This window comes from Protopterus annectens, chromosome 4.part0 (genome assembly GCF_019279795.1).
Source record: "Protopterus annectens isolate FY-2018-M chromosome 4.part0, PAN1.0, whole genome shotgun sequence".
Classification (NCBI taxonomy): domain Eukaryota; kingdom Metazoa; phylum Chordata; order Ceratodontiformes; family Protopteridae; genus Protopterus; species Protopterus annectens.
Window position 1 is genome coordinate 1,705,878,357 of NC_056733.1, and position 16,044 is coordinate 1,705,894,400.

General features: G+C 41.6%; 1 protein-coding gene across 2 annotated transcripts in view; it reads left to right on the forward strand.

Annotated features, from left to right (window-relative positions):
• B4GALT7 (beta-1,4-galactosyltransferase 7) overlaps positions 1-16,044 on the forward strand; it is a 730,869-nt gene that overhangs the window by 455,155 nt on the left and 259,670 nt on the right. For both annotated transcript variants that reach the window (XM_044069438.1, XM_044069437.1), the window contains exon 3: positions 8,135-8,360. In XM_044069438.1, coding sequence (XP_043925373.1) covers positions 8,135-8,360 — 226 coding nt within the window. The remainder of the gene's footprint in view (positions 1-8,134; positions 8,361-16,044) is intronic.

Here is a 16,044-nt window from a genome sequence, read left to right on the forward strand (position 1 = left end):
GTAAATTTAGTGAAGAACCTTGGGTCATTATTCTTCCACTTCGGTTATTTCCTTGGTTTCTGATGTTTGTTAAAGAAAAGGTCAAGTGGTTGTCTCCCTAATCAACGTAACTCTCTCTAGTTTGCCTTACACCAGTCATATTATAGCCCCTAGCTCTAAATTGATTGGACAACATCTCCATGTTGACAATACAATCCCCAGATTGAGTACATAATCTGGAGAGTCTGGTAAATTGACTCTGGGCAGCAGTGGGAAGTGTATGTCTGGGGTGCATACGGTCATGTACTAGGAGACTATTTCTCCAGCGAGCTTTCCTAAATATTGTAGTGTCCATCTGTCCATGCGCATTTCTAATCAATTTAACATAAAAAAAAATCAATATTCGAATCTCATGCTGTATACATAAGATGAAAAAATCAGTAATACCATTAACATAATCAAAAACCTCTTGTAACTCAGACCAGTCACCATCCCATAGTATAAATACATCATCAAAACGACGATACAATTTGATATGACCAGAGGATACAGGATGACTGAAAACATGTTTCTCTTGCCAATAGTGCATGACCAAATTGGCTCAAGAGTTGGCACAAGGGGTGCCCATTGCAACCCCCCCATTGTTGTAAAAACGACTCCTCCGCCAAACATAACGTGTTCCAGAATTAATTCTAGCAGTTTACACACAACCATGATATTACTGTCAGTATACTCACTCCTTTGTGTTAATATCTCCTGAACTGCCTGTGTACTATATTCATTAGATGTACTGGGAAAAAGATTCCATTAAAAATCTTTACCAGTATATCTAACAGATATGTTATACAGGCAGTTCGGGAGATGTTAAAACAAAGGCGTGGGTATACTGACAGTAATATTATGGCTCTGTGTACACTGCTAGAATTAATTCTCGAACATAATGTTTTTGTTTGGCGGGGAGTTTTTAAAACAAAGGGGGGGGTGCTATGGGCACCCCCTGTGCTAACTCTTACACCAATTTGGTCATGCACTATTGAGAAGAGAAACATGTTTTCAGTCATCCTATATTCTCTGGTCATATCAAATTAACGTTTTCTTGATGTATATTTATACTATGGGATGGTGACTGGTCTGAGTTGTGTTTTTTTGATGTCAGTGGTATTACTGGTTTTTATCTTTTACGTATACAGCATCAGATTCAAATATTTTTTTTTTTAGATGTTAAATGGATTAGAAATATGCATGGACAGATACACAACAATATTTTGTAAAGCTTGCTGGAGAAATAGTGCATGACAGTATGCACCCCCAGACGTATATTTCCCAACGTTGCCCAGAGTCAATTTACCAGAGTCTCCAGATTATGTACTGAATCTGGGGATTGTATTGTGAACATGGAAATGTCCAATCAGTTTAGAGCTAGGGGCTATAATATGACTAGTATAGGGCAAACTAGGGAAAGAGTTGTGTTGAATAGGGAGGCAGCCACTAGACCATATTTCTTTAATAAACCTCAGAAACCTCAAGGAAATGGAAGAAAGTGGATGAATAATGACCTAAAGTTCTTCACTAAATTTACTAATGATGCCTACCTGGCCTGTGATATCATTAATAAGAATTGGTATCTACTAACTGTAGATAATAAAACAGCAGGCATTGTTGGACCGAAACCAAAGTTTGGGTTCAGGAATTTTAAAAATTTAAAACTAGTATGTGAGAATGCCATGTTTAGACAGGCCCCTGTTACAAAGGCTGGGTATGTTTCCTTGTCTCAGATGCAAAGTGTCTTCTGTTTATTAGTAAACAGGGATTTAAGCACCCTAACTTTGATTATGCATTTGTACCAAGATGCTATGCTGATTGCTAGACTTGCAATGTGGTTTACCTAGCCACATGCAGAGCATGCACTGGATTCTATGTAGGTAAGATGGTGCAGAAGCTAAACGATAGGGTTTTAAGACACTTGGATGACGTTCAGAAAGCCTTAGCTAAACATGTTGGAGAATGTAGGACATGTCTTTTTATTTATAGTTTTACAATGTGCCAAGATTAATCCTAGGGGAGGTAACTTGAATGATTATATGGAGAGTCTAGAATTACAATGGATACTTAAGTTGCAGACCAGTAAATACCCTGGGTTGAATGCTACTGTCAGTCTTAAACCAACTTTGAAGAACAGAAGGAAAGTGGCTATGTAATGTCATTGGTTGAGAGCTTTAACTGTCTGATTGGTTCATGTATGTAAACTCTTGACTGTTTTTGTTTGTATGTTGCTTGGATCAGATGAGGCGTTCTATAACACAAAAGTACTTATCCAGAGTTCATTAAAACTTTATTTGTATTTTTACATAGTCGTGGTAGCCTTTACTGGGTTTTTTTTGGTGTTTATTTGCTATATAGTGTGTCCAGCATAGGCTTTTGTGATTTTCAGCCTTATTTGTTATTTGAATGTAAAATAATGGAGAGGATAATCTGTACCTTGGATCTCCACAAACAACTATGGTACTATCTTGACAGAACTAAATCTTTTAGATCTTCAGATCAAGTATTAATTTCTTTTGAAGGTAAGAATTGACAGTCTGTATCATAAGCAGAGCAACTTCCAAGTAGTTTGTTACTTTTGTTATACTCACCATAACAAAACTATTGCAAGCAGGGTCAAGGCGCACTCTACCAGGGCCTTGGTTTCATCTTTGTCTTTTGGAAAGGGTTGAATTCTAAAAACTGCCACTTGGTCTTCTGTAATACTTTTACAAAGCTCTAGAAGCTTGATTTTTTTTCTTGGTCAAGGTCAGACTTTGCTGGGACCATTCTCCAGAGGCATCTAGACTCTTCTTCCACCTCCCAAGTGTAGTATACTAGGTAATCTACTCCTACAGCTAAGGCTACTGAAGCCATGATGAACATAGTACACTTGTGCAAATGTATAATGGTAAATGTTCCAGTGAGCACTGCTGCCGTGTCCTCTTCTTCCCTCCACCTCTTTGTACTTTGATGTGTTTTCTGTACCATGGTGTGGACATTTTATTTATTTTCCTAGCACTGTCCTTTCAGGGCTCAGCCTTCACCTCTCTGTTGGCAGGAAAGCTCTGAAGGGTTTGGCACCCAAATTTGTCTTTTAGTCAACTCAGCTCGAGTTGCCTGACAGTTTGGGCTCATATAAGGTGCCCTGAAGCTTTGGAAGCTGACCTGATGGTATCCTTGTCAGGGCAGGATATAAACCATATAGCTAAGGTTACTGCAGCAGTAATCATTAGAATATCTACTGTTATGGTAAATTTACTTATGCAACTCTGTTTTATTCCTGTTATATTAAGTAACGTGCATTAACTTTCTAATTTTCTATTCTGTTATTTCTTCATATTGTGCTTGTATGTATTGTTAGCATTTAATCACTTTTATTACTGAAAAAGGTAACTAGACCAACTCGCTTGCCCAGTTAACAAGTTATAGTAAGCAAGTCAATTGTATTTTCAGTAGAGTCCAGGGGAGAAATGCTCTGAATCAAGTCTTTATAGTGATGATACTGTTTACTTTGCAAAGCAAGCAGAAAACAGCAGGCAAATGAGACTAGGCTGTCTGCTGTACTGATATAGATCTAGCCAGACATGCTGTTTTTGTGAATTTTTCTAATTACATGACCTGCCGATATGATATCTGCGATTAAAGTAAATTATTTTCCTGAAATTGCCCTTTAGCTTCCCTAAGGTGGATCTTCATGCATTTGTACTAGATAGACTGAGGTATTGCTTAGTAGGAGACTGGAGGAACTGAGAAACTTATTTGTCTAGTACAGGAGTGTCCAACCCGCGGCCCGCGGGCCGCATGCGGCCCTCAGAGCTCTTCCATGCGGCCCGCGACCCTTAAATTTAAATTTAAATTCAATTTCACTTTTTTTCCGTGTGTTTACACGTCCGCGTAGTTTTGCTGTTCTGCGCATGCACCAACTTTCTTTTTTTTACGTTTTTTTCATACCAGCGTCTTTCCGCTGGTATGCGAACATCGGACGTTTTTTATATTACTACTGGTAAAGAAAAGCTGCAGGAAGGAGCGAGATTGTAGCGTAGAGAGAGGATTTATTATTTTAATTAATTTCGTTGTGTACACACCGACTACACTACAACAAAGGTAAGTTAAGTATTTTGCTCCCTTAGAACTAGCTAGGTAAGGAAAATTATTTGAGTTACATCACGTACATCACTCACTATAGTTTCCGTGGCTAACATTTAGAAATAATGGATACTTTATTAAAAAAAGCTAATTTGTGGTGACAATCTGAAATAAATACTGTTATGTGCAAAATCCCAGTAACTGAACATCTACAGCAGAACGTAAATATCACTCTCTTCTTGCAGTCAAAGTTCTGTGACGGAAGCAGTGTCTTCTTTTTTATGTTTAGACAACAGATGTGCATAGCTTGGTTAATGTTCTCTGGTGGTGGATAGATGGAGGAGTGGGTATTAAGTTTTTCTTAAAAGAAAAGACTTCGGTTAAACGCATTCTGAGTCAACCACTCTCCGCTGGCTGCTCACCCATCCCTGGGAGAAGAGAGATTTAAGCTGTTCACATGGCTGACACCTGGCAGGAGCACTACATGTCTATTCTGTGGAGCTTTAGTCTATCAATCCATTACTACTGTGTGCAATTACATTGTAAGCAAACGAAAACTCTCAGAAGGAAGCTATATAGTGGAACTTGGAAGAACCACCGCAGGAGAGGTGTGCTCCACTAGGGGGAAAGAGTATAGGCCACCCCCAGTGGGCAAACAACTGGCCTGCTCTCTACCATCTGATTCTTGCTGCAAACAGCTGAGCTCATGGGGAAATCCTGGGTAGGACTGAAAGGGGCACAGGACTGCTGCCTGTCTGAGAATCCCCAGCTTCTGCTACCAGGGTAATGTGGAATTTCAGGTTTTAGTGCTGTGTGCTGGTCTGAGACATTTTAGGAACTCTCATAAATGCTATATGGCACGGATGAGGGCTAAACAGAACATAATCCATGTTTATTTTATTTAGGCACCTCACATCACAGGACATCAAGGTCTTTGCTCTTAGAAACAGGTTTCTGTTAGATAACAGGGATGTATTAAGCAGAAAGATAACCATTTAAGTATGGACTCTGAATGGCTGTTTAGAAAAAAATAGTGCAGAAATCACAGCCATAAACACAGTGCATTTAGGTGTAGAATTGCTATATATAAGCATTTTAGTAGAAAGGTAAATCTGGCTCCTCCTCCTTGCTATCTACCATCCCTTCAGTGCCAAAAGTAATGAGACAACGGTTCACCTGCTTAATGGGTTTATTAACTTTGTTAAAGGAAAACATTTACTCGTAAAAAGTTATATACTTACCATAACGCTCTGTCTATGTTGCCCATTTTCATTCTTCCTCAACCTTTTGGTTTGGATCTGATCCTCGGATGAAACTCTGCAATTTTTTTAGCTCATGGACACCAAAACACCTAGAGTTCCTCCCTTACCCATAGTCATGTAGTCCGATGTGATAGGCATCACACGGTGGGAGCAGATTGTATGAGGAACACACAAATAATATGATTGATTCACTGAACAGGCCACTGATTCATTACAGTTGAACGTCATGTTGTTGCCTAATGGCCAGCCATTCCCAATACTGTAATGCACCAACCCCAACATAACTCGGATCTGGTTTACTGGACTACATAAAGTAGGATGCGCTAATATACTCCTGACAGAAGAAACCATACCTGGAGCTGAACATTAAGCACAGTGGTGTCCTTATAAGCTCTCATTCTCCCAGAAAGCTACTGTGAAAAAAAAAGTTAGGGGTTGGTGGGTGTAAAGTTGACTAACAATGAAAATTAACATTGATGGAACACTATGGTAAGTGCATAACTTTTTTTTTTTTTTATCTGATATTGTCAATTTTCATTCTATCCTCAACTGTTGGGACAGAGTCCCCAGCTACCTAAAATTTCAGGTGGACTCTAAGGGTATTCCTCAGCACAGGTGAGCCAGAGGCTGCTAGTCCCCTCAAGACCAGATCCAGTTTTAATGAGTAACAAAGGTAAGAGGACTGGTCCAAGTTGCATTTGCACATGTTATCCATGGAAGTCCCAGAGAGGAACACTGAAGAAGGTGTTGTGTACCTAGTTGAATGGGTTCTTAAAGGTTTGGGTAAGGATAAACCCAAATTTGTTGTAGATAAATTATATACAATCCAGCCATCTGGCTAGTTACCTTTGCAACTGATTTGCCCAATTTAGTCTACAAAGAACGGAAATAATTGATCTGTCTTCATTTCTTTTGTTCTACTTAAGCAAAAATGCAACATATATTCACTTTTGTTTGCAAATTTAGGAAAGACTGGCAGATTAATAGGCTCATAGGTAGGTACTATAGCAATAACCCACGCCTGGGTGTGGGTAATGCGGAGTGGTTTGGTCCTGAGGCGGCCCGGGGACACCCAGAAGTGGGTTATTATATAATGACATTATTTAAGAAAAGAAATAATTACTTTTCTTAAATAATGGCATTGTATAATGCCTGTTTACTGCCCTTCCGCAGCTGTCTGGTATTCTGCGGCAGTTCTGATGTACTGCACGCCTGCACAGTACATCAGAGTTGTGGGCAAAAGCAACGGAGAACGCAAGATGTCCGTTGCTTTTTTTTTACTGTTTCGCTATGTTAAATGGGTTTAACATAGTGAGACAGCATTAAAATAAGCAACGGATAAATGAGATATTGAATTTCAGGGCAAATATTATGCATATATTAATTTATTTCTATTTATTAATTTATTTATTGTTAAAATTAACCCACAATACAGCCATATTAGTCCGCATAAACCTGTTTTTTTTTTTTTATTTCTTTTTTTGCTCTTCAGTTTTTTTTGGTCCTCACTTGCCGTTTGCCCCCAGACCATTTCTCTTGACTCAATGCGGCCCTTGCAACTGAAAAGGTTGGACACCCCTGGTCTAGTACATAGTAAGCTTTTTTGTTCTTTTATACACCTTGTTTGTTGCATCTGCAGCTTGATCTGTCTGGCCTTGTCTGTGTCTTGTTGAGATGCCAGACTCCTGAAGCATACCGTTGGATACCATCCGGGTCAGCTACTGAGAATAGCAGCCATGGAATTTCAAAAATGACACTAGAGCACTGAAGATTCCACCTCTTTCCCCACAAGGTCATTATTTAGGTCTGGTGATCGCACATCTCTAAATTCCAGCAGAAGTCCCTTCCCTGACATAAGCCTGATGATATATAGGTACTGTTGCTTGTACCACTGCAGTTTCCAGAGATTACTTTGAGACATTCATCAATACATTATAAACGCATTTGAATGTTGGCTCATGTCAGGTGATCTTCACTAGTGGATTGCCAGGTACATTTTAATTGCACAGAAATTTGGAGCTCACTAGTTGCTGTGTCCTTTTGGCTGGTCCAGTGGAGCTAGGATCCTTTGCTGAATTTGTATTTACCTGCGCTAGTGGACACTGGTAGTTCAACAGTATGCTGTTGATAAATTGTGTGTAATTTTATTTGGTAGTAGAATGTGCAGCATAATGCAATCCCTTCCCCTCTCTGAGTTGGTGACCTTTAGAAAATATAAGAAACATAATGTAAAGGAGACAGTTTTGTCTCCACATGCTAAAGTTATTTAAACATTGTACAAGTACCATTTTGAGCACATCTTTGTTTGCTTGAAGCAGCACTCTGATTTTTTTTGTATGTAATAGTTATAAATATGTACATATAGATAGAAAGATATATATATATATATATATATATATATATATATATATATATATATATATATATATATATATATATATATATTTATTTCTAACAGGTGACATAGAATTGTGTATACTTGGGGTTGTTTTTGCAGATCTACAGTTTTTAATTTAGCAGTGTCTGACTTTCTTTTGCAGTCTTAACTCGTTTGAAGGATATGGGGAAAATAGACTGCAAGAGCAGCTTCATCCCACCTGGATTAATGTGCTGTTAGAAATTTCTTACATGTTGCACTGTAAACTGTTCTAAAGTACATAATTCCTCTGAAGCCTTGAGTTTCCATTCAAAATAAGAATGTTCTTTTTGTGTAGAAGGCATGATTTATTTTGTACTCCCTTGATTTGTAATGCTTCATGTCTAATGTGTTTTCTTTTTTTCAGATTCAACAGGGCATCACTTATTAACATCGGGTTCCTGGAAAGTGGGAATGATACAGACTACGTTGCCATGCATGATGTGGACTTGTTGCCGCTGAATGAAGAACTTGATTATGGATTTCCAGAGCAGGGTCCTTTCCATGTGGCATCGCCAGAACTCCATCCTCTGTATCACTATAAAACCTACGTGGGTGGAATACTCTTACTCACCAAACACCATTTTCAGTTGGTGAGACTTTATGCATGTATGCATTCATCTTATAAGTTCATAGGCTTATAATAAGCATATGGCCAGGGAGACCTTGGAGAAGTCCATGCAATCAGTATTGTCCCCAGTTAACTAGATTTTCCCAAAATATCCCAGGTGAGAATTTGTGATAACTCAGGTTTTACAGGTTGCCAGGGATTGCGTCTGTGATGTGTAAGGTGATCCTACCCCAGAAATGGTGGGTGCATTAGGTTAGGTACTGGTGGTAGCAGCTGGTATTGGTCATGTGCTAGTGTTTGTTTTTATCTCCAGCACATATTTCGTTATGGTGTAGTAGTTTTGAGTGCAGGGTATTTCATAACATGGAAGAGAAAACAAAGATACCATCAGGAGCCTAGGTGAGACTGAGTAGAGGGAATAGAGATTTTTTTTTTCGTGTTTCACACATTTACATGAACACGAAGATTTGATATAAATTAAGCTGTCATGTGTGGCAGTTAATGCAGAGGACTGAGGCTGAGCTGTTAATGAGCTGCTTCTTGCTCCACGATTCAATTTGTTCAGTCTCCATTCACTTGTGTAATTCGCTGTCTGTTAACCAGGCAGTACTCGTTCAAGCCTGAAAAAAAGGTCCTAGTAGATCATTGATCTGTCTTGGTTAATGGGTGAGTGAGTAAATGAATAAAAAATAAAAGCTGGCTCATTATGTCTAGAGGAAATTAACTTTACATTTTATTTTTCATTCAAGTTTTTCTTCACGCTGAGTTATACCTTTTATACCCTCTTAAAAACAGAGGTGGATAACTTCACGGCACCCGTGCAAATGGAGAGTAGCTGCATGACCGTGGAATCGTACACCAGTGCAATATAAGAACAAGTACACAAATGCATGGATCTCTCCATGTCCAATAGAACCAAGATGCTCTCCTCCAAAAGAAGGAAGCCAGTCTGGTGGTACCCTGCCTTAAACTCTACAACCGAAGGAGGAAACTAATGTGGAATAAGGTGAAGTCCAAAGACTGGAAAAACTCCCTTATCAGCCTCAACAACAAGTTGAGATCCCTCATCAGATCCTCTAAAGCTAGCTATGGAAACAGAATTGCAGCAGATAGTAAAGACAACCATAAGGCCTTCTATAGTTATGTAAAGAATCTTATTGCAATGGTACCTCCTATACTGAGCCAACAGATATTATCAATATACTGGCCGACAGATTCACTGCCAACTTTACCCCCCCTCCCCTAAAGGACCAATAATACCATTAGATTGCTAGGCACCCAGTATTACTGCTGCACACGTTAAAACGGCACTCTCCAATTAGCCTGATGTGCAAAGCTATAGAATGCATTATCATGGACCTAATAAACAAGGATATAGGGAATCTCCAAACTGGATCCTGCACAGTTTGGTTTTGTGAAGGGTAGATCATGCTTGCTCAACTTGGTCGACGACTTTGAGTCTGTCACCAGAGCTGTGGATGAAGGCAAAGTGGTTCATGCAGCCTATCTTGATCTGGCCAAGGCCTTTGATACCATTCCCCACTCAGGAATCATAGAAAAACCCACTAAGCTAGGCATCAACCCTTATATCACTAGGTGGGTTGAAACTGGCTCACAGATGGAACCCACAGTGTGAAAGTAGCGGACTCCCAAATCAGACTGCTGACCAGTCATGAGTGGAGTCCCACAGGGTTCGGTCCTGGGTCCTCTCATGTTTGGTATCTACTTCTCTGAAGTCCAGGCCAACACGAAGGGACTCTGACAAAGTTCACAGCCGATTGCAAGTTGGGAGCTATTAACTCCAGGTGATGTTGACATCCTACAGAAAAGCCTCACTGAGACCGACTGGTGTCAAAACCATGGCCTTAAGCTCAGTGCCAAAAAATGTCGTCATCCCCTTTGGGAAAAATCCTGTTCCCATGAATTACCACTTCAATGGTAGTCCACTGAACACCGAAGGCATTATAAGAGATCTGGGAGCACAAGTTGACAGCAACCTCTTTCTGACCACAGTGGCAACGTGGTGGTCAAGAGTTCTATGTGGCACATCTCATTAGTAAGGGTTTTGAATCCAGGAAGAAAGACATCATTGTCTCCCTCTACTCTTCCCTCATTAGGCCAGTCATCGACTAAAGTGCCCCATTTGGCATGTACCTCACTAGACAACTGCAACAACTGGAGAGGCCGCAAAAGTAGCTCACAGAGGATCCTAGGCCTTAAACACTTGTCCTATATGGACAGACTCTGAAAACTCCAACTATTCTCTGTCTCATATTGCCTACTTAGAGGCAATCTCTGCTTAACTTACAAAGCCATGTCTGACCCAGATCTGTTAGAAATCCCAATACCTCCGCACCACACACTCCAGAGACATCAACCTCACTACCACAATCAAAAGAATGTGCTGGAGGGACAGGTTCATAACCCAGAGACTGCCCATGCTATGGAATATACTTCCCATACATGCCAAACAGAGCCACCTCACTGGCTCTCTTCAAGAGAAATATTGAGTGGATGGGAAATAGAAAACTCACCCCAGGGATCACTCCAGTGGCTCTACTTGACAGAGGCACTGAGAACTTGGGTTGGGTGACACAATGCCAGGGTAATCCTATGGGCTAGGCTTGTAAAGGCTCCAGGGCCATTAGCCTAGTACATACCTATGAACCTATAAGGAGCAGGTGACTGGACAGTAGTGATAGTCTTGTCTGAAATTCTCTACATTTGCTGAAGCTGTTACATAACTGATACCAACGAGAGAAATTATGTTCACCTGAGTAATTTCAGTTAAGTAATCAAGGGTGGTGTTTATTAAAACTTTCAGCCATTTCTCCAGTGGTTGACCTGCATTGTCTGGCTGTCAGGAAAATAAAATGTTTCATATGTAACTCACTTCAGATCTCTTCCAGCAATTTCTCTGATCTGACAGGTTTAATTCCTTCTTGTGTGTTTAACCCTTCATTTACTCTATTAACTTTGCACTGTTTTGAATTTTTTTTTTTTGCTGTTCCTGTGTACTTCAGTCATAGCATGCTATCATTTTGCCACTATTCTGTAGGCCATTACGTTTAACAGATAGTTTAAAATAATCAGTGTCTGTTTTGCCTTTGTAGTGACATTTGATTTACAATATTTGTACATATACCGGTCAGCTGGTAAAAGAGCAGGGGTTAGTCTGCTCTATTTGGGTGTGTGTGTGATGAGCATCCCAGATGGAGTACTTGCTAAAAGAAACATGCTACATAATTTGGGTATGCAAATAAACTTTTGATGCATTACACTGGCAGAAGAGACCTACTAGAAAGACTGATCAGCTGTTTGCATCATGCAAGCATGATGAGTGCTTTTATTTGCTAAACTTCATCTAAGTCTAAATGGATACCTTATTGAACTGAAATTTAAGATAAATTTAGCTAAACTGATGTGGGTCATCATGAGTCATTCCATTAGATCGGCTGTCTCTAGCTCTACTCCCTTCAGAAATATGTAGGTTCATAGGTGTGTACTAAGCTAATGGCCCTGGAGCTTTTACAAGCCTAGCCCATAGGATTACCCTGGCATTGTGCCACCCGACCATGGTTCCCAGTACCTCTGTCAAGTAAAGCCACTGGGGTGAATTTTCTATTTCCCATCCACTCATCAAAATTTCTCTTGGAGGGCCAGTGAGGTGCTCTGCTTGACATGTATGGGAAGTGTATTCCATAGCATGGGCAGTCTCTGGGTTGTGAACCTGTCCCTCCAGCATGTTCTGATTGTGGTAATGAGGTTGAGAGTTCTTTGGAGCATGTGGTGCGGAGGGATTGGGATTTCTTTAGATGTTGCATTTCTAACAGAGCTGAGTCGGACATGGCTTTGTTAGTCAAGCAGAGATTGCCTCTAAGTAGGCAATATGAGACATTGCCTATAAGTAGGCGTTATGACACCCTCACTCCCCATTGGCCCTTGTTTTCAATTATAAAGGAATTCCCAATATTATTCTAGCATGTCCAAAGGTCAGTTGTCCATCTCCTCTCTGGTCCAGCTGGTGAATCTGGGAATCTTGAGGCAATGTTACAACTGCCTCATGTACACAGACAACCCTCTCCTCCTCCCAACAAATTCCAACACATGTGAGAGATGCAACCATATAGCCAAACTGGAGGCTAAGCTCTCTCAACTCAGTACTGGCATGACCAGTCAGGAGGAGAAGGAAACTACACTCACTACAATTCCAGTCTCACATAGACCTACCACGACAGCAAACCAAACACATAATCACACAAAAACATACTCGGAGGCTCTAAATAAAGATCTGCCTAAGCAGCAGAGACCTCCAAAGCAGACACTCAAGAAACCGCTACCCCAAAACACATGCAACACCTATCTCACAAAGCCAGTGTGCCGAACAGTCACAGCCCTTAAGGCTAAACAACACACCTGATAAACTTGTAATAGGTGACTCTGTCATCAGGCACACTGACATCCCACTCACCAGGCTGAACAAGAAGGTCACGGTGAGCAGCCTGTCGGGCGCTAGGATCCGCCACATAACACAAGCACTCAGGTCACTCCAAGGCAAGTACAAATATGGCTGTCATTGTCCATGCTGGTGTGAATGACCTGAGACGTACCTCCCTGGACTACATGAAAAGAGACAGAGGAGCTCTCTGAACATGTAGGCCAGGCTGGTATGACCCTGACCTTGTGTAGCATCTTACCTTCACCAAGAATGATGCCACAATATGAAGACAAGATGATCAATTTCAACAATTGGCTTAAGTATTGGTGTCATTCAAAGGGGATCCAATGCCTGTCAGCCTGGGATGATATGCTCGACAAGCCACGATGCTTCGCTAGGGACGGCTTGCACCTGTCACCCCTGGGCTTTCGGATATTGGCAAAGGCCCTTGCTACCCCCATAGTGCCTTTTTTAGGCAGGGCTCAAAAGACACCCACCTCCATAGGTATCCCAAGGGGTAAGAAACTAAGAGTAATGCTACTCAACACCAGAAGTCTAAACCTCGAGATGCACGCACTCGAAACTCTCCTTAGCATGGAGAACATAGATATCTGTGCAGTAACAGAAACCTGGTTCAGAGCTCTCGAGAGCACCCTAGCACTACCAGGTTATACCTCATACCATGCTTTTTGGCCCCAAAACTTGGACCGAACCACAAAAGGAAGGGGGAGTATTGATATTCTTCAGATACCCACACCTCCAGGTTGGTGGCAAAGCACGAAGCATCAGAGACTATCCATGTGCAACTAAGTGGGTAAAACTGCCTTCCAGTTTATAGCCTGCTACAGACCACCCTCCCAAACCCAGGAACCCCACTCGGCCTTCCTGAGAACACTGGAAAATATGAAGGTCTCTCCAAACACCATTATATTGGGCGACTTCAACTACCCAAACATAGACTGGGAGCATTACTCTAGCTCCAGCACCCTAGCCCAAAGGTTCCTAGAATTCATAAACTCAAATGCTATGGAACAACTTGTTACCACTCCCACAAGAGGAGAAAATGTACTGGACCTGATCACCAACATGGGGACTGTATGCTCCAGACCAGAAGTGTATCCCTCACTGGTAAGATCAGACCATTAACTGATCTCACTGGATATTCACATCCCGACCCACCCCCTGCCCAGAAAACCACAGTGAAAAACTTCTCTAAAGCAAATTTCACACTCCTCAGAACCGAGGTGGAATCCTTCAAAGCCCGTTGGTCTCACCCAGGAAAGTAAATAATGTGAAGAGAAAATATAGGAATTGTAGTTATGGCTAGGTGTCATAGGCCCTGATCCCGGGCCTGTGGAAAATACTGCCCAGACCACAGATTCCTTTATAAATGCATTCTATGAACACCTTCAGGAATGCATGGATCATGCAATCCCAAATAAAACCAAGACCCAATCCAACAAAGTCCTGTCTGGTGGACCCTAGCCATAAACAAAACTATACAATAGAAGGAGGAAGCTACTACATGATAGAGCAAAATCCCAAAAAGGGAAGGCATCTCTGATCAGTAATAGCAAAAAACTACGGGCACTCATAAAATCGTCTAAGGCCAGCTTTGAGAGAAAAATTGCGCAGGACACTAAGGATAATCACAAGGCTTTCTTTAGTTATGTTAGGAACCTGGGTGGGAATTCAGATATGCTCAGAATTAGTCCAAAATGACAAAAAATACACTGAACCCACAGACATTACCAACATCCTAGATGACAAGTTCAGCGCAAACTTCTCCCCCCCTCACCACCAAAAGGGCAAATATCCATCCCAGCAGAGTGCTGCCCCCCCTGACATCTCAGATGCTCAGGTAAGAGCCGCCCTCTCCAAAGCAAAAAACACAGCATCAATGGGACCAGGCAGTGTCCCGGGCTGCGTCCTACATGAACTCCAAGAAGAGCTAAACCCAAACATAAAACTACTGTTCAATCTCAGCCTTACTACAGGATATGTACCCAAAGAGTGGCGTACAGCAATAGTGGTCCCTCTCTACAAAGGTGGTGCTTCAACAGACCCTGAAAACTATCACCCCATAAGCCTGACTAGCTTGGTCTGCAAAGCTATGGAAGGGATCATCATGGACCTCATAAATAAAGATATTGGGGACGTACAGACACTGGCTCCTACCCAGTTTGGCTTTAAGGGCAGATCCTGCCTCTTAAACCTGGTCGATTTCTTTGAAACCGTCATCAAGGCCATTGACTAAGGGAAGGTGGTCCACACAGCCTACCTGGACCTCGCAAAAGCCTTCGGTACAATACCCCACTCGGGCATTATAGATAAGCTCACCAGCTTAAATATAAACCCCTATGTCACTAGATGGGTTGCAAACTGGCTCAAGGACAGAACCCACATGGTTAGAATTGCTGGAGCCATGTCGGACTCCAAACCAGTTACAAGTGGAGTCCCACAAGGCCCAGTCCTGGGACCTCTCTTGTTCGGTATATATTTCTCTGAGGTGCAGGCCAACACTGAAGGACTGTGGCTGACCAAGTTCGCAGATGACTGCAAACTGGGCGCCATAATCGACTCTCCAGCCGATGCAAGCATCCTCCAAAAGGGCCTCATAAAAACAGACAACTGGTGGCAGAGCCTTGGCCTGAAGCTAAACGCCAAAAAGTGTATAGTCATCCCCTTTGGCAAAAACAAAGTGCCCACAAATTACCACATAGGTGGTAATCCATTAAGTACAGAAGAAGTAATTGGGGACATGGGGACCCAAGTTGATAGCAGTCTCTCATTTGACAACCACGTGGTCAAAGTGGTTAGAAAAACATTTTATATAGCCCACCTAATCATGAAGGGATTCACATCTAGATTAGGGAAGGTCATCGTGCCTCTTTACTCATCCCTCATCAGGCCCATAATTGAGTACAATGCCCCTTTTGGGATGTACCTTACCAAACACCTGCAGCAACTGGAAAGACCCCAAAAGTACCTCACCAAGAGGATCAAAGGGCTCAAACAGATGCCATATGCTGCCCGGTTAAAGAAACTCCAGCTCTACTCAGTGGCATACCGCCTGCTCAGAGGCGACCTGTGCCTGATGTATAAAGCCATGTCAAACCCGGAATTAAGAGACATGCTGCACCTCAAAAAAATCCAAATCCCATCGAGCTACACGCTCGAGAGACTTGAACCTCAGCACTGAAATAAATAGGACATGCTGGAGGGACAGATTCATAACCCAGAGGCTCCCTTCACTCTGGAATAAAAT